A 25,897-nucleotide genomic window follows, 5' to 3' on the forward strand; every position below is an offset into this window, starting at 1 on the left:
TATGATAAACATTACAGACCTCTCTTGTCTTTCTAAGTAGGAGAACTTTCACGGTCAGTGACTGACCATGTTTTTTTAATTTTTGCCCCACTGTACAAGTCACATACAGCAGCATTATGACAGTGTAAATAGTCATAACACATGGACATATATGCAAGAAACACCTTTGAATATATAATAGGCTACAGTATACAATATTTAAAGCCTCTGGAAGCTACATCACAGAAAGTTATTACATGAAGTAGTTCAAAATACACAAATTAAAATACAAATTCAGTTGCCCGACACCTGTTTTACAACCATTTTAATAATGATACGCTTTTGTGTTTATAGGTAGCTTTATTGTTATAGAGGTACATGCAGGCCTAATAAGTCACACATTTAAGGTAAGTTCACATCAAATTACTCTAAAATTCTTAAACTTTGAAAATTCGGTGGTATTCCCCTTTGACTTCTCCACCGCTGAACTGAATGTCTATGAAATGTAAGGATCAGTCGTCTGTTAAACAGAGCTAGCTCTGCTGGGTTCAGGTTTGTGTAAAAAGGGACGCTGTGGTGTGATAAACAGTCCTGGGCAGGGCAGGGCTGAACGCTTCACTCCGTCGAGTTTCACTTCCACAGCCTGCGACCAGCTTTGTCCACATCAGGTGACACCAGGCAGCGAGGGCGGCGAGACCTGCGAGGCTCCAAACTGACAGCGCCCTCAGCCAATCAGCGCCGGCTTTGCAGGCGCGAGGCCGTGCCAGGGGCGGGGCTCGGACGCGCTGTGTTCCGCGGTGCTGTTGTTTTGTAGGACCGCTGAAGCTGTAAGCACGGAGAGTGTGTGAGTGTTAGTCGCCCATAGACCAACTTTGAAGGACCGAGGAGTGCGAATAATGACTACAGGGAACGATTCGGGAGTGTCGGAGCTTGAGACGGATATTTAAACACACATTCCCCCCTGAGGCTCGCTGTTCACACACCTTGTGTTTCGTGAGGTGTGAAGTGAAGTCGGCTGGTTTCCTCAGTCCAGCTGCGTCCGTTTCACTCCGGAGTGTGTGTGTGTGTCTCTGTGTGTGTGTGTGTGTGTGTGTGAGGAGAGCCGCACTTATGCTCAAGTTAACCCAGACCTTCGACATTACCACAGACGTTATCACGAGCATTGTAGCTAAAGAGGAGACTGTGAGGAGGAGTACAGGTAAGGGCCGGAGAACTGGCTCCAAATGTTCCCTGAACCTTAATTAATATGTCTGTTTTATTCCATCTCCCTTTACCAACACAAAACTCTATGTGGACAGAAGTATTGGGACACTCATTCATCCTGCTTTTGCTGGAGTAACAGTGTCTCTACTGTCCAGGGAAGAAGGCTGTCTGCTAGTTTGTGGAGGAGCAGTGACAAGAGCCTTAGTGAGGTCCCAAACACAGCCCCACTGCTCCAGAGCCCAGTGCCGGGGGGCTTTATACCCCTGTAGCCCACGCCTGGCATTAGACAGCATGGTTCCAGTAGGTTAATGGTTATCTGCTCCAGAGAGTCCTATTCTATTGGCAGTACTTCTCCACAGGGACCAGACAAGCTGTGTGCGCTTGTGCAGTTGCACATCTGTGTCAGCAGTGGCTGCAACTTCAAGGAGCTGAATGTAGTCATTAGACTATAAGAGATGTCCACAAACATTTGGACATGTAGTGTATTTAAATAAAGAATTGAAAACATTGAGAGTGGATTTGCTTTAAAAGACTACCCATGAGTAGACAGTATTCACCCTTTAACTCAGCAAGGCTTATAAGACACGGTCTCATAAGGTGTATTACTCAGTAACTACAGGGACTTCTGTACAAACTGCTGGGGCTATTCCTTGGTAATAGAAGTGTGTAATAACACTTTTGGCCTGCCGGCGGACCATAGGCTCTTTAAGGGGTTGAATATTTAAGCTAAAATTGTATTTGTGTTATCATCCGGGTAACATCTTGCTTTGTAGTACACTAAGTCACACTAGGTTATTCACAGTGAAGATCAGGATGTGTTGGATGATGTGTTTGACATCTGGAGTATTCAATTATTTTTTACTGAACTACTCCTCTTATATAACAAAGCAACAGAAAGATACAGCACATAATCAAACCAAAAAATCATCTTTTTATACATATTGCGACCAGTTATTATGCCAAATCTAGTTGTTGAAAATGAATAAGTTATTATAGCCAGCATCTGCCAGTACAGGAGCTGAGGTTTGGTAGCCTCGGTTCTCCTCTTTTGAATTCTTTTGGGTTCTTTTGGTCTTATGAAGAGATGCGAGTACTAAGGAAGGCGGTCCAGGTGTTTTATAGCTGGACGACATGACGTAAAGTAAAAAAGCAGACTCGTGCTCTTGCAGATGATATATGTAAAAGTATGATCTGAAAATACTAATAAGTAAATGTGCCAATGCACCTCTGACAATAATCGTTAAAGTGTTATGAAAGTTAAAGTGTATTATGAAATTTTGATGGTCTGCACTCATTTTCTTTGCTCTCTTACATGAAGCATGTGCAGGTGTTGCTGACACTCGCATCCATAATGTTGAGAGGGATGGAGCCGTTGTGTATTCCTGGAGAGTAAGTTAGCCATCATTATTTTGGGCGAAATCATCTTACTTTGACAGAGGTCAGGCATGGAGTTCCACACATACCAGTGCACTGACCTAAAAGGGCCAAATCTGTGGCGTAGACACGCAAAGCACCACTTACCTAGACATGCACTAAATGTAAAAGCTCTGACTCTTTTGGCTTTACGGCTTTGGTTTTCTGATTTCTTCGGACAGGGCGCCTCAGGGACCACCAGGGTCGGCAAATATGACCCTCATACGAAACAAAATAAGGTACGTTTGACTTTAAGGAGAGGTCTGTAGTAGACGAATACACACAAAAAGCTCTGAACACAGATCACTCATTCTGTTGACGGTTGATCCTCCACAGTGAGCAAATGAGGTATTACTCACACAGGGAAGTGTATACTAACCACTCGCCCCTTCTAACCTCTCTCCTCACAGCTTCTCTACACTTTTGACAAGCAAGTGTGTATCAGCAGCTGCTCCCTGAACAAAGAAGAAACACTGTTGGGTAAGAGCTTTTTTTCAGAGGTGTTAAAACGAACTGCTTGACCTAGGAAACTGCCCTGCTGCCCTAAAAGGCATTGTTTTATTAATGTTGGAAGTAATGCATTCATGTCGGTGCAACAGACTGATCGCAACTGATTAATGCAATATTACAAATAATAAATAGTTTACAACCTTTGTTACTTATTTTATATTATGTATATTACTATATACCTGTATATAATGTATTAATATCTCATGTATTAATGTATTAATACCTCATTGGTCATATAATAACTAGAAGTAATACTGACCAACTGTGTCTGCTTCAGCCGTCAGTCTGACTCAGTTCACCCGGGGAGGAGAAGAGTGCTTCAAACCAGGTAATCAGATTTACCTCTATCTACTACTACTACATACAAACGTACATGCTCACCCATTCCACTTATGTTCAGGCATATGCAAACACAAAAATTAGCTGGAAATGTACCAAAATTAAATGTAAATGAAGACTAGGGCCTTGTAAGGGTAGGTAGGGGGGGTTAACATTGGTAGAGGGTAAACCTCACTCAGACTTTACAGTTTACTCTTTAAAGCTTTCACATGCTGAAGCAAATGATTAAACCTGTCATGTACTTGTTGCTATCAATGTCTGAGTGTCTAACAGTGAAACTACAGTTTAGCTAACTTTAGTGACTTTACACTTTAGCTAACTTTAGGCAGAAGATCCCCTTACCCTGATACTGTTTTTGTAAAGTATCTCAGTAAGGTCGAGGGCAAAACAGCTACTTTTAGTCAACCTAAGAACAACAGCAAATCATTTTGCTCTGATTTTTGATGCTGTGTCTTCCGCAGTTTTCATCTGCAGGTTAGAACTCACTTTATCACGTGCTGTCCCCATACTAATGGGCCATTGATCCTGACCATGGATCCGTGTGGCATTACTGGGATTGGAACTTCTGATCTTCAGTTGTTTGACAAGATGGCAGTCAGACAGTCGTCTCACTTTATAGAGCTGTAAAAGGATTCCATAAAAACATATCAACCACAGTTCTGAGTAAAGTTCCCTTTTTGTTTTTTCGTTGACAGAGAAATGTACACGGTTTCACAGCTCTAAACGGCTGTAACTTTCGAACTGCCTGATCTTCAGGAGATCATAAGTGTGTAGCCCTCTGTGGTTAGGAGTAGGAAGCACTCACTCTGTAGCTTGGAGCATCATGCGATAGGGGGAATCCTAACCTGCAGATAGGAACTGAAGAAGAAGAAACAAACAGAGTGTGGTAGCAAGGGGATTTAAAGTAGGAAATCTCAGCTGCTGAACTAAATTAAATGTAGTCTAAACTAAGTTGAGTTAATAAAAAAACAACAGCTGTAATCAGTCATAAAGTTACCTCATAAATTTAAGTTGACCTGACTGAATTTTTACAGTGCTAAGACAATCACTTTTTCCATATAGCATAAAATCATATGTTTTACATGTATAGCGCATGATACTTGTATAGCATATATAACACATAAATAGGTACACATAAAATAAACTGCATGTTAACTGGTTGGTAGTAAGGAATGTGTGGTGGGGTATAAATGATTGTTGTGGGGGTTAACATTCAAATACTGATAACACACTTTTTAACCCTTTTTCTTATAGTTTCCAAATGCCTAACCCTCCTCATAGAAATACATCCAATCAACAACACTAAGGTCCTAAAAGCTGTGGACTGCAGGGTCAAAGTGCAGGTAATTATTAATTTCCATTCATACATTTTATTCAAAGCATTACAGTTGGGCCTGATGCTTACAGTAATAATAGAATAATAATAATGCATAGAGCAGGACTGTTTACTCTTCATTGTTTACTTTATTGAGATTCAAAATACTCTGCAATGCATTACAGTTGTATCCCAGTTGAAAAAGGAAGTAATGTTAGGCATTCGTGCATCATTCTCTGCAGTTTCTGTATTCACACTCTTCACGGAATGCTGCCCTCGAGAGCCATTTGCTGCTGGCAGCAGAAGATGGCTGTAAGTATTAAAGTGGTTTTATAATATGTCCCTGTGTGCTTTAGCTGTCTAAGAACTGGGGGTGTATTTGGCAAGCAGTGCGTGTGATTTCCTGGCCTGTACTGTGATTTATAATGTCCAGCAGAGCTACAGATGCAGACCAAATCGTTGTTTTCTGAACACTAATGTTTTTCGTTCTTTTTTGCTGTCCAGATGTGGATCAGTACCACATACCGCTGGTGAAGCAAGAAGGCTACAGAGTTGTGAGTCTTAGCATAATGCATGCAGGGTTTTTGCTCATTTATGAAAATATATAGTATATATTTATGATAATATATAATAATATAATATATTATATTATATTATCAAAGACACATAGACTCCAGAGGGTTAAGCAACAGATTTCAGTTAATTTGTGCTATCACTGCCGCACACTGTTATTACTTTGTCACCAAATGGATCGATTTTGGACTTTAGATTTGATTAATTATATATTAATTATTAATTAATTATTATTTTGCTATTATTTAAACACTATTTAAAATTTGTTGGAATTCTCAATTTTAAATGACCATGTACAATTCAAATTCTGTGAAGTGCTTTTTCAGTGCAGTTTGTATTATTTATTTATCAATAATAACTTCTGTTTCTGTTTCTGTTTTTTTTTTTTTATACCAAATAACTGTGTACCTCCTGCGACACAGCTCAGCTGCAAAGTTTAGAATTCTGCCTCATTAAACACACCTGATTCAACCATTCAGTTTTTCAACAAAGCACTTTGTGTAAATATTTGCTACATGCTGCAAATATAAAAATACTAAAGATTCTGTATACAATATCTGTATTACACATGTGTGACTGGGCTGCATAAGAGTGTGACATGAGACAGCAGGCATCTGCTGAGAGAGGCATTGTCTTTGACAATGTAATGTGTGATTGTGGAGCAGCTGACGGTGTTTCTCATTGCTGCTGTGTCAGGTGATGCAGAACCCGGAGCGTCTAGTGAGAGACAGGGTGGCAGAGGAGTTCTGCTGGGCTCAGTGGGACTCAGGTCCCCAAAGACTCTTCTACCTCACATGCCGGGTCAGAACCCCTCTCTATGTACACCACACAATCACATAAATGTAATTTCTCTTTAATTCTTTAAAAATAAGATGCAGTAGCAGTTTTGAATAAGGCAATAGAGGACATACGTTGTATTTGACTTGGACTTTTTAAGGATAATGGATAAGTATATATATATATTAGTATTATTTTATTGCTGTTAATGAAATACTTATAGTTCAGTGGTTTCTGTTGTGGTTTGCATTTCTGAGTAATCTCTATTGTGTCCTGAACTGAGGAGTCATTGCGCTCAGAACTTTTATGTTTACTGGAGCTTGACACAAACATTGAAGAGATTTAGGTGCAGGTTCAAACACTCGTCAACTTTTCCACTATTAAGACCACATAAATCCTTAGGGTCCATCTTGGTATGTTTTCTGAATGTGTTCCCCATTCAGGACAAACACGTGCTGAAGTGTGTGCAGTTTTTCCATGATCGCAACTTTGAGACCCTGGTAAACATTTTAGCAATCGACTATTCTCTAATTTGTCCTTAAGTTTAATGATTACTAAACGTCAGTATCTTGATATCTGTTGCTCTTTTGACAGTTTGAACTTACCCTGGAGCTTCCCAGTAATCCCTTTACCTTTGCGAGGTAAGAAACATATTAGTCAGTTCCATGCTTGGAGGTGAATATTTACTGTAACTATCATCACACACTAAACACAGGGCAGCTGAAAGAGTGATGATGCATGTTTAACTGTGTCTGGGACAGGTTTGTTAACTTTGGACATGATCACTACCAAGAGCAGGATAATGAGGGAATGAAGCTGGTGGTGTTTACAGACAGAACAGGCAAGTGATGGATGCAGTGCTGTTTACTTGGATAAACTAATGTGATTGCTGTGAAGTTGTGTAACACTTTACTAAGGCAGTTTTTATTGCTGTTTTTTTTGTTGCCCACATGACTCTGGATAGAGAGTAAGTGGCATCACTCATTTTGTCTACCAAAGTCCACATAGTGCATGCATATGAAATCTTCACTGGGAATTGGAAGACTGGCTCCATGAATATAGGAATCATAGAAATTATAAATGGCAATTTACAAACAGATGAAGAGTGAATGCAGTTAAATTATTTTTATAATAATGATTAATTGTTATTTTTATTAATTTGTATTTGTATTAAATAGTATAAATTGTTTTTTTATATAATATTTTTTTAATCATTAATTAAGAAAAGTAAATTAGCTTGGTTTGCATGGGAATCAATACTTAAAATCCAAAACACAGCCCCTGTGATTTGAATATTACTGATTTGATGGGTATGATTTTCTTATTATAAAATTCAGTCATGCTCCAAAGCTTGGTGCCCACCAAGTACTGAGAAACTGGAGCTTTGCTAAACAGTTGAGCACTTTGCCTTGTCTTGCCATGTAATTTTGATTTTGAACAAAAACCTTGCTCTGTATGAAATACTGATTCTTTTTTCATTCTCAGGGACCATGTGTGTATGCTACAGTCATCCTCTGTGTAGGCAGAAGGATAACACATACACCATTGCATTTGTCCACAGAGGTACAGAAATGCTACATTATTTCCTAATCAGCTCAGTTCGTTGTGAATCTATATTAATACCTCCTTTTCTTTTTATCTATGTTGTCCAGGTTTCAGTAAAACCTACACTGTGGCCCTCGAGCAAACAGCTACATCAGCCAGCACAGCAAACCTGCGGCCACTCTTCATCCACTTAGGTTAGTTCAGCAGGAAGCATAACTGTTATACTGCTTGAGGTTGAGAGAAACCTTCAGTCTCAGTGACAGTGGTTCCCAATCCCAGTCTTGAAGACCCCACACTGTGCACATTTTTGTGCCTTCTCTCGTCAAGCACACTCGGTTCCACACGGTAACTAATTGACAAGCTGCTCCTTTGATGTTTTCGAGTAGGGAAAACACAAGAATGTGCAGAGCCCCCAGGACTGACTTCGGTAACTTCTGCACTAATGCACAGTTGGGTTCCTTACTCTCATTACTTACGTATCATATGTTTCAGTATAGATACAAAATGTAAAAACTGCAGTTTTAAATGTTACTTACTCTAGTAGAGTTAGATTGTGATTTAATAATTAAGGAAATTATCAAAAGAACAATAAAGAGCAAAGGGTTGTTTTACCTGATAATAATTAAGCCTAGTCCTGAGTTGAACTGCATTTTGAATGGACATTGAAAAAATGTCCATGACTAGGCCTAAAGGGGACATATTATGAAACACTCACTTGCATGGTAGAAAAAGAGGTGTGAACTCAAGGTGAAGTAAAAGCACATGCCACAGGCATTTCATTAAGACCTCAATGAACTGTGTTAACATGTAGAAAAGGGGTATAATATGTTACCTTTAATCCTTTTCCTGGAAACTGACCTCAGGAGTGTTAAATGCTCCAGTGTTTTAACACTGACAGGATTGTGACTCTCTCTAGAGTGGGATTATAATGTCACTGTCAAAACAAAACCTTATGTGTCCAAATTAGTAACTTTACAGGTGACTATAACAATAGAAAAATATAAAGTCCAGTTGTAAAGTTTTAATATGTTAAGACCTGTTGATGTAATGAGCATGTGTTATCTTTCTTGAGCTGACATGTGATCTCTGACTGAAACCTTTCTACAGGTTATTACATAGTGGTATATCTAGCTGGTCACTTCCTCCACCTGATCAACTGCCGGCAGCAGGACCTGCTCTGCCACAGTCTGTTTCTGTCAGGTGAGATAGCATGGCTCAGATTATTGCTCATGTGACCTCTATGCAGGTTACAGTGGGAAAATGGGCACTCATTGCACACTGTAATAATTTGTAATAACTTGAAAAAAGCAAAGTAGACTTTTACCACCACTAACCTGATACACATTAAGAGTCCATCACTCAGCCCAGTACAGCATCAGAACACTAACCCTGATACACACTGAGAGTCCATCACTCAGCCCAGTACAGCATCAGAACACTAACCCTGATACACACTGAGAGTCCATCACTCAGCCCAGTACAGCATCAGAACACTAACCCTGATACACACTGAGAGTCCATCACTCAGCCCAGTACAGCACCAGAACACTAACCCTGATACACACTGAGAGTCCATCACTCAGCCCAGTACAGCATCAGAACACTAACCCTGATACACACTGAGAGTCCATCACTCAGCCCAGTACAGCATCAGAACACTAACCCTGATACACACTGAGAGTCCATCACTCAGCCCAGTACAACATCAGAACACTAACCCTGATACACACTGAGAGTCCATCACTCAGCACAGTACAGCATCAGAACACTAACCCTGATACACACTGAGAGTCCATCACTCAGCCCAGTACAGCATCAGAACACTAACCTGATACACACTGAGAGTCTATCACTCAGCCCAGTACAGCACCAGAACACTAACCTGATACACACTGAGAGTCCATCACTCAGCCCAGTACAGCACCAGATCACTAACCCTGATACACACTGAGAGTCCATCACTCAGCCCAGTACAGCATCAGAACACTAACCCTGATACACACTGAGAGTCCATCACTCAGCCCAGTACAACATCAGATCACTAACCCTGATACACACTGAGAGTCTATCACTCAGCCCAGTACAGCATCAGAACACTAACCCTGATACACACTGAGAGTCCATCACTCAGCCCAGTACAGCACCAGATCACTAACCCTGATACACACTGAGAGTCCATCACTCAGCCCAGTACAGCATCAGATCACAAACCCTGATACACACTGAGAGTCCATCACTCAGCCCAGTACAGCATCAGAACACTAACCCTGATACACACTGAGAGTCCATCACTCAGCCCAGTACAGCACCAGATCACTAACCCTGATACACACTGAGAGTCCATCACTCAGCCCAGTACAACATCAGAACACTAACCCTGATACACACTGAGAGTCCATCACTCAGCCCAGTACAGCATCGAAACACTAACCTGATACACACTGAGAGTCCATCACTCAGCCCAGTACAACATCAGAACACTAACCCTGATACACACTGAGAGTCCATCACTCAGCCCAGTACAGCATCGAAACACTAACCTGATACACACTGATAGTCCATCACTCAGCCCAGTACAACATCAGAACACTAACCCTGATACACACTGAGAGTCCATCACTCAGCCCAGTACAGCACCAGATCACTAACCCTGATACACACTGAGAGTCCATCACTCAGCCCAGTACAGCATCGAAACACTAACCTGATACACACTGAGAGTCCATCACTCAGCCCAGTACAGCATCAGATCACTAACCCTGATACACACTGAGAGTCCATCACTCAGCCCAGTACAACATCAGAACACTTACCTGATACACACTGAGGGTCCGTAATTCAGCCCAGTACAGCATCAGAACACTAACCCTGATACACACTGAGAGTCCATCACTCAGCCCAGTACAACATTAGAACACTAACCCTGATACACACTGAGAGTCCATCACTCAGCCCAGTACAGCATCAGAACACTAACCCTGATACACACTGAGAGTCCATCACTCAGCCCAGTACAACATTAGAACACTAACCCTGATACACACTGAGGGTCCGTAATTCAGCCCAGTACAGCATCAGATCACTAACCCTGATACACACTGAGGGTCCGTAATTCAGCCCAGTACAGCATCAGATCACTAACCCTGATACACACTGAGAGTCCATCACTCAGCCCAGTACAACATCAGAACACTAACCTGATACACACTGAGAGTCTATCACTCAGCCCAGTACAGCATCAGAACACTAACCCTGATACACACTGAGAGTCCATCACTCAGCCCAGTACAACATCAGAACACTAACCTGATACACACTGAGAGTCTATCACTCAGCCCAGTACAGCATCAGAACACTAACCTGATACACACTGAGAGTCTATCACTCAGCCCAGTACAGCACCAGAACACATGTGACAGTACTGAAAAAAGTTGTTGGATACCGGTACCAAAATCCAGGTACCGCTACAGAATACCCAACCCTACTAAATACACACCCAAAATGTCTCTCAACTTGCTCAAAATACATCCAGAGCTTTGTTTGTTTTGTGCAGACATACAGATGTGGCTTAGACATGGTATGACTTTAGACTCTATAGACTCAAAAGTCACTCTATAGGGTATCATTCTGCACATAGAAGTCCAGTTTGTAAGCTGTGCTACTTCCACAGTCTAAATGTGGAGTGAGTGATAAATCAAGTTAATTAGATTTGTCTCCAAAATATCCCATTAAGCATGCATCCACAGGTTAATGCATCTCTTGCGCTGTGCTGTTGTCCCACAGGTGCTGATGCCCACGTGGAGGCGATTGGAGCCGACAGTGTCATAATGAGTGTGTCTGGCCGCAGGCTTCTGGACGTGCGGACAGGCAGAATATACACCATTGACTTCAGCCACGACTTTCTGCTGCAGCTCCTCAGCTCCAGCAGGCCCGAAGCACAGCGCCTTGCTGCTCTGCACTGCATGCTGGTCCACCTGGGGCCTGACCAAGATCTGGAGCAGAAGGTACAAAGCAGCAGGTGGAAGGGAGATGGAGAAGGAGAGCCCACAGGATGAAAATGAATGCTGCTGAGTGTGTGAATTTAGTGGGAAGGCTCGGAATGAGCATTAGCTTGAACGTAACTCTGCAATAAATGGGGGCTTTGTGCTGGGCAAACTCAATTCCAGGCATTATGGGTGGGCAAATGTGTGCTGATGTGGGTTGGGAAAGTGAGGGAAGGAAAATGTGATGAGCTTTCTTACTTTCACTACACTCCCTGTTCAGATAATCAGCTGGATCAGCGAGAATGTGATGAGCTTCGATGCTTTCGATCAAATTCAGGAATTTATTCTGGGTGAGTATGTAAGTGCAAGGAGTGTGTGTATGTGTGAGACATTTAAAGATGGCATGCCCTAAACACATGTAATAAGACGATATTAAGGGCTGTCATGATTACAGACAAAAAAATTATTGATTGTATCATAATAATGCTTTGCTTTATCAGCTGTATTACTTATAGTAATATGTTGCATTCTCCAGTGTTCTATAGAGACAGGGCTATATGAGATATTAAACGACCCCCTCTCTCTTTCCAGCCTCCTTATACAGAATCTGCTATCAGCAATCTCTCAGTCTGGATAAAGTGCTGCCGTACTCCTCTGTGTTTGAAAAGAAGGTAAGTCAGAAATTTTAATTGAGAATTTCTGAATCGCCGAAATTGTTTGTCATGTGACACACAGTTGTGTGTGTCATGTTTATATACAGTTGTAGTCAGAAATGTACATACACTCGTATTAGACATGAATGCCCATTCATTTTTGGAAACCCCTCAAAACATTAAAACTTGTACACCAAAATATCAAAGATGTGCACCAATCAGCCATAACATTAGTACCAGGTGAAGTGAAAACCATCAATCATATTCATCCAAAGTGGCACCTGTCAAGGGGTGGATATATTAGGCAGCAAGTGAAGAGACAGATCTTGAAGGTGATGTAAGAATCGAGCCTGAGAATCTGAGCCATGTTAACAAGGACCAAATTATGATGGCAAGATGACCGGTTCAGAACATTTCCAAAACATCAGGTAGGTCTTGTGAGGTGATCTTGGTATGCAGTGGTCAGAACCTACCAAAAGTGGTTTAAGAAAGGAACCACCTGTGAACTGGCAGCAGGGTCATGAGCACCTAAGGCTCACTAATGCGATCCATGTAGGTCCCACCTCACAACGTACAGGACTTCAGAGGTCCTGTGGAGTCCATGCCTCGAATGACACAAGCCCAGTATTGCCACGACATATGAGTGTAGTCTATTGTGAGTGTATCAATATCTACAACCTTTTACACCTTTACCAAAACCACTGGCAATCACACAGGATATCCTTGACTTTTACAGCATATGGACGCGTAACATAAGACTTGGGGCCATAAGTATTATCATCTGTAACATGCTCATATTTGAATATTAAACACATCTCCACAAAGGGCAACTGGTTGTTAATACTGTGCAGTTTGCCCTGTACTACAATATACATTAATTGATTAGTAAATATAGTATATAAAACCTATAGACATGAATGGGGAGGCTGGGACAAAATGTTGAATGCCCCTGTCTAGTGTCTAATCAGACAAGCAGTTGTAAATGTGCAAATTATTTCTGGTTTACTAGACACAAAAAGCTCTGTGGAATTGAAAGAGGAAGAGAAGATTTAACAGGGTTTAAAACAGGAGGAGAACTGAAAGTAGCTAGCAGAGCAAGCAGTCAGCAGTTTAATGGGTGTATTGTCTGTAAATTGTGCTAGCAAGTCCTTATGTAAGATTCCTTTCTAATAGGAATTCTTCTTTTGTGTTTTTAGGAGCTACCTGTAGCCCTGACTGCTATCCCAGGTGTGAAGTGCACCCCTGAGCTCCTGGCACAGCCTATAATCAAAGGGAAGGTAATGCACTGTACTTTACATTTCACTCAGCGTCTGAGAATTGCCTTGGCCATATGTCGAAATATTAAATGCAGTACTTACAATGAGTACTAGATGGCAGCAGAGAGCCTGCCAAAACAGAGCTGCTGCAGAGCTGTGTCTAATCATGTCTTACCAGCTGAGCTTTTATTAATGATCCCTTTGCACAACCGTAGTACTCTTACCCCTCCTAACACATGGTTTGTTCTTATAAATGAAATATGAGATGATAATGTTTTATTATTTTCTGTGTGCTTAATCACTGCATTATTGATTGATCCTGCTGAACCCTGCTCCACAGCAAACACTCTGCCACCACCCATGCCCAGCAGTTTCACACTGTTGTGTTTTTTTTATTGTGTGTAAAGGGCAGGAGTCTGCAGGGCTACTGGGAGGAGTTGCAGTGGATTATAGAAAGGCTGAAGTATTTTGAGGCCATTCCAAACCCACGATACCGAAATACCCAGATCAAAAGTGACTCGATCAAGCTACAGGCGGCCCTGGTAAGAGGAGAACACACAAATGATGTGGTCATGATCTGATTCTGCCATTTTACACTTTGGTTTAAAGTTCTACTACTGCACTAACACATGACTGTGCTTGCAAGACCACCGACTTATCTGCAGAGCTTATTTGACTAAAAACTCCTGTCTGTTCCTGTGAATAGCTAATTAAGTAGAAGGTGAACTGATTTCTAAAAGGTAAAGTTAAAGACGGAACATTCATTTCAGCATAGTGTATCATTTAGGTTTTGTACAATTTTAGATGAGAAAATAAGTAGAAGTATTAGGAGTGCCGTGCAACACTTTGAGTACCCCACAAGCTTTGTTCCCAATCATTGTTAGGAAATTTATATTTCTGACTTCTCAAACCTTGTCTCAACAGTCAACCGCAATGTGCTCCTCTGAGCAGCTGCCTAATACTCTGAAAATTAAAATAATTTAAGCAGGAGAAATCTATGAAAAGACAGCAAAGAGTTATCAGGTAGCTGTTTCCTCAATTTGTAATGTAACTAAAAAAACAGCAGTTAACAGGAACAGTGGAGGTGAAATTGAGGTCCGGAAGACCATGAAAACATTTAGAGGGAACTGCTTGTAGGACTGCTAGAGACGTGTGACTGCAAAGGACCTTTAGGGAGATTTAGCTCTGACTCTGGAGCGGTGGTGCATTGTTCTACTGTTCTACCTTCATGGAAGAGTCATCAGAAGTAAACCTTTCCTGTGTCCGCATTACACAATTCAGCATCATTGTGCATTCTGGAAACAAGTCCTGTGGACTGACGCAGTTAAAATAGATGTTTTTGTCCTCAATGAATAAAGGAATGTTGAAGAAAAAAAACAACTGTTAAGCAATGGGGTGGCTTGTGTCACAGCACGTGGTACAGGGAACATTTCACTGGTATAGGGAAGAATGGATTCTGTTAAATCCCAACAAATCCTGGAAGCAAACAGCTGTAGAAGAAAACATGATAGTTTCTACAGCAGGAAACAATCCAGCTATCCAGCAAAACCCATAGGAGATGTGTGAACAACTGTAAAGAACATGTGGGAAGCAGGTAATTTGGACCAGGGCTGTCGAACATACAGCCCGACAAAGGTTCTAGTCCAGCTGAAGCCATGTCGTTAAACTGCTCTGCCTGAACCACACTGCCACTGACTTATAGACATGAACTGGGAGATGGCAGAACTCAGCAGCAGAGCCAGTCTAGCCAGTCTAGCTAATCAGAGCACCTAAAAAACACTGATAGGCCCTGTTAGACATGGACAGGGAGACGGTCAAACTCTGCAGCACTTTTCTTTTATTTATTAAAGCGCTTGGTGTGTGTCAGTGACAAGTTATATTAAATGACTTATTTTTGAACGGAATATCAAAATATCCTTACAGAAGTCGGAGAAAAAGAAGTCCTCCAACCACCTTCGATACCTCGAGGAGAACACCAAAAAGTAGGTGGAGAATGCAGTGAGTGTGCATGTGTGGGAGTATGGGTGGGAGAAAGGAGATACCCCATTTGTCAAGAGTGCATATCCAAACAGAGATTATCGGTTGCCACGCAACTCGCTACCCTAAACTAAAGAGAAACATTTGAGTGTGGAAATGCATAACAGATGATTAATTATTTAATTTCTTATAATGACACGGCGTGAGCTATGAATCATCAAGAAAACACGGTTCTCTGTGAGGTAATCTCTAGAAGTTGTGCACATGTGGCTTTAGATTTCTAGACAAGTGTATTTTGGGATGGATTTGTGGTCTGTGGTTGTATGTGAAATGGTTGTATGTCTTTTTCAAGTGCTCTTATTTACTAGTTTCTTCTTCCCTAGAGTTTTGTCTATGGTGGACACATGGCGTTTGGGTAAGTGAAACATTTCCTGTAAAACTAACAGTTTGAGGTAACTCAGTTTTAGGCTTGTAGTAGAGAATGGCATTTTTTTTACCCTTGATTACCCCAAATGCTCTTTGTTTTACCTTCACTATGTTCAGGGTCACACAGTATGTTTTCCCAAAAGGGAGCTTTCAGTTTTCCTGAGTAATCAAGGAAGTAATGAAGAGTGGAAAAAGGCACTCAGAGACTGTACAGGACTGGTGCGCTTGTAGTGTTGCATAAGAACAAAACATTTCCCAGTTCCTCTCCTCATTCTTTCCATTTAATCACTGGCTTTTTTTTTTACTCCATGACCTCCTCCACAGCTTGTACCTCGAAATTATGGTTCAGCAAATAAACACACAGAAACCTGAACCCTATTCACGCACATTTGTGGTTTTCTTGTATAATCACACAATCACTCAATGCTGAATGTTACATAAAGTGGGAAAAAAACTGCTAGAAGTTAGAAAGACAATGAAACAACAGGAAAGAGGAATGATAAACGTGGACTGAGCCGTGTAAGGAGACGGCTGGGAGTGATGTCCGTGTTTCTGTGTTTCTGCAGATAAGAGAGTGGTCCCTCTGTTCCAGGAGGAAGACCAACAACAGAGGGTGCTGGTGGGCCTGGTGAGTTCACAGCTTATTCAAACACAGCTATGACGAAACCCTCCGTTACTGACCTGTAGAATTAAGTGGTCGACTACACCTGAGCCAGTTAATCCATGTCTTTGGAAAACGTTGTAAACTGGTGCTTGGGAAATATTCTCAGTGTGCTTATGACAGTGAACAAGGGCCACAGCAGAATAACAAGAGAAAGAAACACAACCTGGTCACAGATACAGTCTAATCACAAAACTGATCAGGGTGTTCCATTTCCTAAGCAATCTAAATCCCTCTGATACCTCAAAGTAGACATTGTATTTTCAACCCTCCTTTTTGATGTGTGAGTCGATATTGCTACATAATAATGGGCATTGTTTGTAGTAACAATTAAAAGCATTTCATGAATAGGGCACTCCCACTTACTATAAACAGCACTGCGGTAAACTGTTGGAGTGCAAAACTCCAGACATCCTACTATCCTTTTACTTTGTGGCTCATTGAGAATGTCTTACTGGTGTTTAGTCCAATTACACAACATATTACTGGACAAATAAGAATAGTTCTTCAGAAGCACTAATTAAATAGTATGTGTTTTGTTCTGATTAAATCTGCGCCCTTGAGCTCCCTGAGGTGAGATATATAAGGAAGGAGGTAAGCAGGTGTTCATAGTTTTTAAACCCCATAGGAAGATTCTGATGTTTACCAATGTTTTCTTATTTGGGATTCGTGGGGACAGTGGGAGCATCATTGTAGGAGCAGAGCTGTGGACAATTCTGGGGTTCCACAACACATAATGGATCTGACTTTTTGTTTGTGGGCTTTTCTCAGGAACAGCTGTAATTCTTAGGAAGACATTGGTGAATTTTATTCTTCACAGATATCAGAGACACTGAGCAACTCAGCATCTGTGATGTTCAGAGCTCTGCACTTCTGTCTCATTGCTATACCATTTGGTGTGAGTTTTACCATTTGACAGTGTCATGGTCATCCTTTATTCCTGGTCAGATGGTGGACAGGCTCCGGGAGCACTTGAACAGACACCTGCCACGCTTGGGGAAGAAGAAGATTGACATGCTGGTGGTGAACTATGTCGCCAAGCTGGTGCGTATGGTCTCGCTGTCATTCACCCAAGGACCACTTGTAGCTAACAGACAACTGGATGTTGTTGATAATGCTGAAAGTTGGGCTTTTCCACTTCTGCCTGTTAGATGTCACAGTAGCTGACATTAGGGAAGCACATTAATAGATAGCCCTCATTTCCTGCTTCAAATGTTCCAAGTAACACCCTGAGACATTCGACAGAGAGGGTGTGCTAGTAGTGGTGGTGGCACTTCCTGTTTTTGCTGAGCAGAGAGAACATATGCAGGATATGAGAAAATCCTGCATGCCCCCTGTGCGTGTGTGATATTGGGACATGATAAAACTAAATTTGCTGAATTGGTTGGAGTGCTCCTGACTCTTCAATGAAAACAGGAAGGGAGTGTGACTCATTTGATCCCTCAGAGGATCCACTTTTGAAGGACGAAACTGGGCGAACTGCGTAAACGTATACCTGAGAACGAAAATTTGACTTCTCAGTGTTCTCCAAACAAAAGTATAGCCATCATGCATAACACTAACACGGGGTGAAAAGGTAGCTTGGATCTCTATTTCTGCAGGTAAACAGCTGTACAGTTATGTGTTATTTAAAGAAAGGGTTTATATTGACAAAAAAACGGATTATTAAACTCAATTACTACCAATTGCTACTCTGTAATTAAACTGTGTTCAACACAATAAATGTGGACACAGTATGAGAATTAAATAAATAAGTATAGATAAAACTCAGCTGGTGCATTAGAACGTGCCTAGAAAGGCTAACACATCTTTTAAGTGACTGTACAAACCAGCCCCTCAGTGTGTAACAATTACCCCGCATATATTGGGCATGTTGTGGCATTTACACTTGCTCTGCGTACAGCTGCACTCTTCATAAACTGTAGGAGCTGGAATCACACGGCTTGTAAAGCAGAGACAGTTTATAAGAACTGAGAGCATTTTCACAGTCAGGTCTGGGAAAGCGTTCAGAAAATGGGGAAATGTTAATCAGGATTTTCCTCCCTGCTCTGTCTGTATCTGTGTGTAGCTGGAGCTGGTTCGACACATGCTGGAGTCTGTGTGGCTGAAGCTGAATCTGGGCTCCTCTGTGCTCTGTCTGTGAGTGTCGTCATGCACAAGCGCTTAAATTGATTCCAGTCGAAGGGCATTGAACTCTCCTCACTTCAGTGTTTTGTATGTGTATGTGTGTGTGCTGTCCAGTAAACAGCAGGGCAGCTCGGAGGATTGGGCGATGTTTCATATGATGTGTCGGATTCTGGAAGCCACGGAGGGACTCTGTTTGCCGCTGCCACCAGGTAAGAAGAGCTCCAGGATCTCCCCATCTTCAGGATCTCCCCACCTCCACCATCACTACCACCGCACCTTACACATTGTTTTTTTCAGACACCAGCGGAAAACAAACACCCACCACAACTGAATAGTTTGCAGTGAAAAAGTGCAATTTAAACAATCTCGAGGCTGAGGACTTCACAGAAATTGATTCAGAACACAATTGCAGCTCATTGTTAATCTTTTCAGAATTGGGGTAGAGTTTCCCTTAACCTCTTAAACAGCCTAGGGCCCATCAGGTAGCACATTAAGGGCTTCATTAGTCGCATCAGGTATGCTTGACATAATACGCATAAAATACCGGACTTGCTCAGGGTTTGTTGACTGTGATGTTTGATTGCATGTTAGAAATATGACCAAGTCAAGAGAAAAACCCTTGAATGACTGTAAAAGACCTGCAGGAGGATTTGGTGGTAGCAGGCACTGAGTTTTCAGTTTGCACAGTAAGCTGCGAACTAAGCACTGAGGGTCTCCATGGCTGTACATCTCTACTGACCCAAAAGCACCGAAAAATCTCCAATCCACTCGGAACTTGATAAATAAACCACAGACGTTTTGGTATTCTGTTTTGTGGAGGAAAGCAGCAAAACTGGAACTTTTTGGGCCTGTGGATCAGCATTGTAAATCTGGAGGAGGAAGAATGAAGCATATGCTGAAAAGGACATGAAGCATGGTGTTGGCTCAGTGATGCTCTGGGGTTGCTTTGCTTACTCTGGAACTGGAATCCTGCAGTGTGTGAATGTCAAGCCTACTGTGAGGAAGCTAAAGCTTGGGCATCATTGGGCCGTCCAACAGGACAATCGATCTATCATACCTCTAAGTTCACCAAAGTCTGGTTTCAGAAGACGAAGTCCTGAAAGATGGGAAGAAAAGTTCTGGGGTGGTCATCACAGTCACCCACAGTCACCCACAGTCTCTTGAACATCCACAGAATGGCTGATGACTGTAGATTTTGCTAATATAGCTCATTTGAAATGGGGGTGGAATCATTTAGATTGCAACTGTATCTGGCTATCAAAACATATATGAAATATTTTCATGTGTCAGTTATTATGGTTAAATCTACAGTAAGTACATTATTATTAAATATTCTAATATTATAAATATTTATAATCAATTTTAATATTAATATAGGAGCATGTTAAGTGGATGATTTACCTTTTATCTTTTAACTTCATATTCACATAAAGTGTATATGCTGCGTGTGTCTGTCTGCCTACGTGTAGGTTACTCAACTCTCTTGACTGTGCTGGGTGTGCGCTGTCTACCTCGCCACACATTCCTGCAATACGTTGATCACGGCTTTCTTCGGCTCACTGAGCCTTTTGTCTCCCGCCTTATGACAGGTACCACACACCACACACACACACACACACACACACACACACACACACACACACACACACACACACACACACACACAGAGACCCGTGTAACCAGAGGTGCATAGATTTGGGACAATTAGGTATTATATATTAGCTCTCTTAAACATAATCACTAATTAAACTGGGTCCATATGTAAGTGGTCTAAGAATCACAACTGACTGATAATATTAAGGCATAATAAAAGGAGAAATTATATATTTAGAGATATATAGAGATATGATCTGATATATTAACCAGTGATAAATGGCGCAGCTCTGGAGTAAAACAGAATCTCTTCTGTTTTTCCCATGCATGCTGGATCTGCCAGGTTTTAATTCAAGGCAGTGATTCAGTGAAGCACAGAAGCATTTCTGTAGCATGTGGTAGCTCATACTCGTGACTAAACGAAGCCAGACCTTACTGTAGGCAGCTTAAAATATTCACCATGCACTTTGCCACACTTCCTGAGGATTGCTTTGAGCTCACCTTTAAGACAGATACAGGATAAATGGCTGTAGCTGTGCTTTAATCGATTGGTCTGTTATTGTGTCTTATTGTGAAATCATGCCTGAGATCTGCAGTGTAAATACAGACATCAGAGACATTGGAATGTTTTGCAGCTTAGTTTCCATTTATAGTCTGAAAATGTGAGAGACAGGGGAGAGAACGGTACTTTCTAAAACACGAACAATGTTATGGATCCTTTAAATCTGATGGGAGAGTTCTTACTCTTACTCACTAAGAATGTGATTCTTTTAGGTTTAGCAAGATAATAATAAGTTGGAGTGGTTTCATCATCATCAGATTATGATTATTAGGTAGAGCAGATCAGGGCACAGTCCAACTTAGCTGAAGTCAGGTAATAATAGCTAATAATAATTGTAGCTACAAATGAAAGTATAAACTTCAGCACCAACCACTGATGATCAGCGCAGCCAGAAGTGCTCCAGTTGAACCCCTTGAAAGGGGTTTGTTTCAACAGTCATGTCTGAGTCCAGCACACTGTCAAAACGTCTGGTACATTGATGCAAATCAGGACCGTTTAACCAGTTGCAAGCCTTCCAAGCTATATAAAGTACATAAAGATTTTGAACCCTCATCACAACAGAATTGAAGACTGTACTAATACTAGGTAGGGCTTTATTTTATATGCTGGTCCATGTTTTGTCCTGTATCTGGATGATTTTATACATTCCACTGCTGCTACACGATTGACTAACTGAGGGATCAAATGGTCATGCGGCTTGTTGAGGCAGGAAGCAGAAGTGGACGTGTACTCGCAGGTAGTTTTATTTACATATACGTGAAACGAAGGCAAGACAGGATACAAAGAAACAAGAACAAGGGGACAAACCCAGGAACATAAACCTAATGAGGTGAGGACCAGACTAAGACAAGTACATAAACAAACAACTTGACAGCAGGACTAACTAGGAAGAACTCAAGGACATAAACTGAGCGAGGTAACAATGAACAACAGACAATGACAGGACACACAAATAAACACTTCAGGTTGCATCAGAGCACATCTCTGTGCTCTGGGAGCATGAGAAGGTGACCAGATACACATTCCACCTCTATAAGTATATGAATTGCTCATGTTGCATCTTATCCTGATCGTCTGTCTTATGCTCTGAAGTTCTGTACAGTCTCATATTTTTTATTATTAATGTTAATTATAATGTCAAAAGGAATGGCTGCATTTTCTGTTTCTCCATCTACATTCATCTGCTCTACATTCATCATCCCTTAATTCATGTTGGTAGACCTAGATAACAGTGATGGCAATGAAGAACTGAAGTTCAGTGTCCTGAAAAGACTTCCTGAGGTAACGTCTTTGTGCTCATATCGCTTTCGTTAAATTTAGCTTCTCAATGGACTGTGTCTTGATGGTGTAATAATGAGCCAGTGTAATAAAGGCCAGTGGCTTATTTCTCTGGCTCTAATGCTGCCAAAGGACGTACAACAAAGACATACAACATTCACTGATGAACATACTGATCACATATGGACACTGTTATTGGTTTCAGTGTATGGAACAGAGAGTATGTCAGCTTTGGGATCATCCTGTCAGCTCGGCCTGCATCTCCAGAGAGTATGTGAGAACTTTGCTTGAGAAATACACCGAAACCATGGTGAGTTTGGGGATTCGATCAGTCCAGAAACGAATCAGTAGCAGTTAAACCAGGCTTTTTAATATTAGTGTCCTGCAAAATACGGGGGTAACAGGAGCCGACCCACTCTATTGAATTGAATGACTTTGTTCCACTGTACAAATAAACTGACACACACACATTTATATCATATATTATATTTATATCATAAATAAATATGATCACATTGTATCTAGTGTATGGAATCTCCTGTCATTTAAATATTCATTGCTATTTTACATCTTATTTAGTATTTCCAGTTTTTTGGGAACATCAAGAAGTTATTCATTTCTAGAAAGAGATTCCTAGAGGTTTTCTGTCTCAAAATTTACAAATATGGGCTGTTTTAGGAAGTTTCAGTGTAAGCTCATTCTTGATGTTGTAAATTAAGAAGCTAAATCATTGTATACATGTAACTGGAATCTGAAGTCTCAGGTCTATTAAAATCATTGTACACAATACAAACCTGTGTAGTGTATTGTGGTGTAAATGTACCATTTCACTGCATGTACAACCAAAACTCTTTGAGATCCAGCAGGTTTAGCTCAGAATGTGGTGTTTTGCAGGGCTCGATACAGCTGGACAGTGATAAGACATGCTTCAGGCCAGAGTTCCTCCCACTGACCTACCTCACCAGCATTCTCACAGACACAGAACAGCAAGGTATTTAGTGCAGGAGACACTTTCATCTCTTCATCGCATCGCTTAGACTAAAGATACAACCTTTACGCGTTTGCTTTCACTGTGTTTTAGCTCCAAACCCTTTTGAGGAACAGGAGAATGTGGACGCCAGGTTTGTGGAAGAAACTGCACTGAAGCAGACTCTGGTCAAGCTGGGCTTGGAGGACAAGTAACAGGAGGGAAAATAATGTATGAGGTGCTGACAAAAAAACAAACAACCCAAATCAATCCGAGACCTCGTGTCTCTGTTTGTCAGAGATGTGTATATACGACAGGACAATAGTAAATCCCATGTGGAGCAACAAAGACTCAGAACTGTGTCACGCTGAAAATCAATGACTAATATCCTGCTCCGTTATTTGCACATGTTGCAGCAGACCACCAGCCTCCTCTCCATCATGTTTTACAGGAAGGCCAGAAGGTTTACCTGGCACCCAAATTACGCCAGGTTAACCTCTGCTGGTTTTGATTAGATATGCAGTAATAATATATAAGTTTCAGCTTTTAATCCCAACTACACACAGTTAACTCTTACAGAAGCGATTGAAAAAAGGGATTTTCTGTACTAGACGTCAAATGTTTACACTGGTATGACTGTTTAAGGTTACTGTCTGTTGTCTCTCTTTATTCTCCATTTTCTGTAATAGACCAAAGATTACTGTAATATGTCATGCCCATGTTTACATTTCTTCTTAATTATTGACTAAGCTAAATGGATGACTGTAACTCATGGCTGTGCTCTGTGCCAGGTTCCCTGCCCAGCCCTTCTCCTGATATTTTATTCAGTAGGAAATCCGTAATGAAAGGCTTGCTCACTAAACCAGCAAGTGGAAAAAGGTGGGCTGGTTTGAGTATTCTCCCTGGAATAATGATGGACAGGAACAATGCAAAACCAGAGCATCTGAAAAGTATATGTAGATACATTAAAACACAGAAAACTAAACTAAGACAGATTTCTGTAAAACAACACACCTCATCAGAACATGATGAAAAGTGTTTGAGTTTTTTTTTTTATCCATTTCCCTGCAGTGACTAAGCCTGGCTCGGGAGAGTGCACAACATGCCTCACAACCCTCCAGGCCTGGCAGATTTGCAGCAACTCTCTGAATTCCCCGCATGAACTCTCAGTTACAGTTTAGGGACAATGAAAGCCAGCCTCAGCCAGTAAGCATGAGCTCACAAATCAAAAGCACCTGAAGTGGTTCAGATTGTTCCTTGCAGCCAGCAAAAGCTGTTCTGAAAAAAAGAGCAGTTCTCTAACAAAAAGGGGAATGCCTTCTTACTTTTATTTTCATCAGCTGTGTTAAGATTTATGTGCTTTTGAGACTAACGGGACCCAGGACTTTAGATCTCTGCAGGTTTCGGCTGAGGCTTGCGGATATGGCGCATGTTGGCCCCAGGCTTAGTGGGTTTGAAAGGGGCCAGGGCTCCGTACGGCTTGGGTAAGGGCAGGGAGTCTTCAGTGGGTATATAAGCATTGGGCCGGGGCTCTGCTGTGGTGTACACTCCGTTTGGAAGCTGGTTCCTTTCTTCCTCCTCAGCAATCTAATATACAGATACATTCACACACATTTAAATATTTTAATATAATGTAAGGATAGAGTAACAGTGTGATATTTATCAAAATACACCCAGTCAGACTTTAATATGCAAACCAACTAGAAGAAAACATGCTCATTTCTATGAATCATTTTGAAGATGTTCATCAGTGAGCCAGTCTGTAAAGTATGAGCCTGTATAAAGTATATGTGTATCAGAGTATGCGTGTGAGCAGAACTGGACACTGACCCGGGCTTTCCTCTCGGCATCTGCTTGGCTTCTGTGCTGATCTTGTAGGCAGCGCTGCCACTCCTCCTCGATGCTGTCTGAAGGCGGCAGCCCCAGCTCCATCCTCCTTTGGCATGAGTCGAGCTGCAGCTCCTTCTCACGCAGGTCCTGCTGCAGACGCAGTGCCTGCGCCTTCTCCATGGCCAGCTCCGCCGCCACCGCCTTTAGCTTCTTATCACAGTTCCTGATGAATCTCTGGAATTCATTCACCTGAAGAGACGCAATATACAACACTAAGGCAGACTACATCACCGCTGAAAGTATAGTCCAATACAGTAGCTGATCAACAAGGTAGTCCTCCTTCTTCAATAGTCCTTTTACCTTGTGCAGCCCCAGAGCATGATTCCACCACCACCAAATTTCTCTCAGCTGACCTTCCAATAACGTGTATGTGGGCACTGTTGTTTTATTAAAAATGCATGCCCTACGCTCAGGACAGTTGAAAGAAATCCCTGCATGTGTAATATTGAGATGACACTCAAGTATGCAATGAGTAAATGTTAGCTTGCCCATTCATGTTAAAGTTATAAAGGATGGGACAGCCTGATGTGATTTCTAAACAATACAAATCAGAACAGAAGACAGATATATATATATATATATATAATCTCTCTCTCTCTCTCTCTCTCTCTCTCTATATATATATATATATATATATATATATATATATATATATATATTCAGTTAAGGTCAAATTTATTAGCCCCCCCTATGAAATCAAATAAAACCCTTATCCTTCCAATAACAGAGGCCATAACCTTAAGTCTTTATAGTTTGTGTGCATCCACAAAAACAAAGATTGTATAAGGTCTGCTTGAGGTCCAATTAACATTTTTATTGGTTTGCTGAACAAGAAAATGCAAATAATGCAATGGTCAAAATGATTAGCCC

At 41.3% G+C, this 25,897-nt stretch overlaps 2 protein-coding genes across 2 annotated transcripts in view; one reads left to right on the forward strand and one right to left on the reverse strand.

Moving 5' to 3' along the window:
• Positions 1 to 789: 789 nt before the first annotated feature.
• On the forward strand, positions 790 to 23,845 carry gsap (gamma-secretase activating protein). The gene is made up of 31 exons (XM_072672541.1): positions 790 to 1,177; positions 2,501 to 2,571; positions 2,778 to 2,834; positions 3,006 to 3,075; positions 3,383 to 3,433; positions 4,699 to 4,787; positions 5,002 to 5,071; positions 5,264 to 5,313; positions 6,029 to 6,133; positions 6,553 to 6,609; positions 6,704 to 6,750; positions 6,871 to 6,950; positions 7,595 to 7,672; positions 7,762 to 7,848; positions 8,762 to 8,854; positions 11,438 to 11,658; positions 11,918 to 11,987; positions 12,229 to 12,308; positions 13,487 to 13,567; positions 13,954 to 14,088; positions 15,470 to 15,528; positions 15,907 to 15,938; positions 16,516 to 16,577; positions 17,559 to 17,654; positions 18,679 to 18,749; positions 18,852 to 18,946; positions 20,207 to 20,326; positions 22,112 to 22,173; positions 22,376 to 22,480; positions 23,065 to 23,161; positions 23,252 to 23,845. Exons 1-31 carry the CDS (start codon positions 1,090 to 1,092, stop codon positions 23,350 to 23,352), a joined length of 2,580 nt encoding a protein of 859 aa, XP_072528642.1. The 5' UTR covers positions 790 to 1,089; the 3' UTR covers positions 23,353 to 23,845.
• Positions 22,641 to 25,897, reverse strand: part of ccdc146 (coiled-coil domain containing 146) — a 33,586-nt gene continuing 30,329 nt past the window's right edge. Inside the window, exons 18-19 of the mRNA XM_072672540.1 lie at positions 24,968 to 25,216; positions 22,641 to 24,724 (exon numbers count right to left, since the gene is read on the reverse strand). Of these exons, the coding sequence (XP_072528641.1) occupies positions 24,524 to 24,724; positions 24,968 to 25,216 (450 nt within the window). The 3' untranslated portion in view covers positions 22,641 to 24,523. The remainder of the gene's footprint in view (positions 24,725 to 24,967; positions 25,217 to 25,897) is intronic.

Source organism: Salminus brasiliensis, chromosome 2 (genome assembly GCF_030463535.1).
Source record: "Salminus brasiliensis chromosome 2, fSalBra1.hap2, whole genome shotgun sequence".
In the NCBI taxonomy this organism is placed as follows: Eukaryota; Metazoa; Chordata; class Actinopteri; order Characiformes; family Bryconidae; genus Salminus; species Salminus brasiliensis.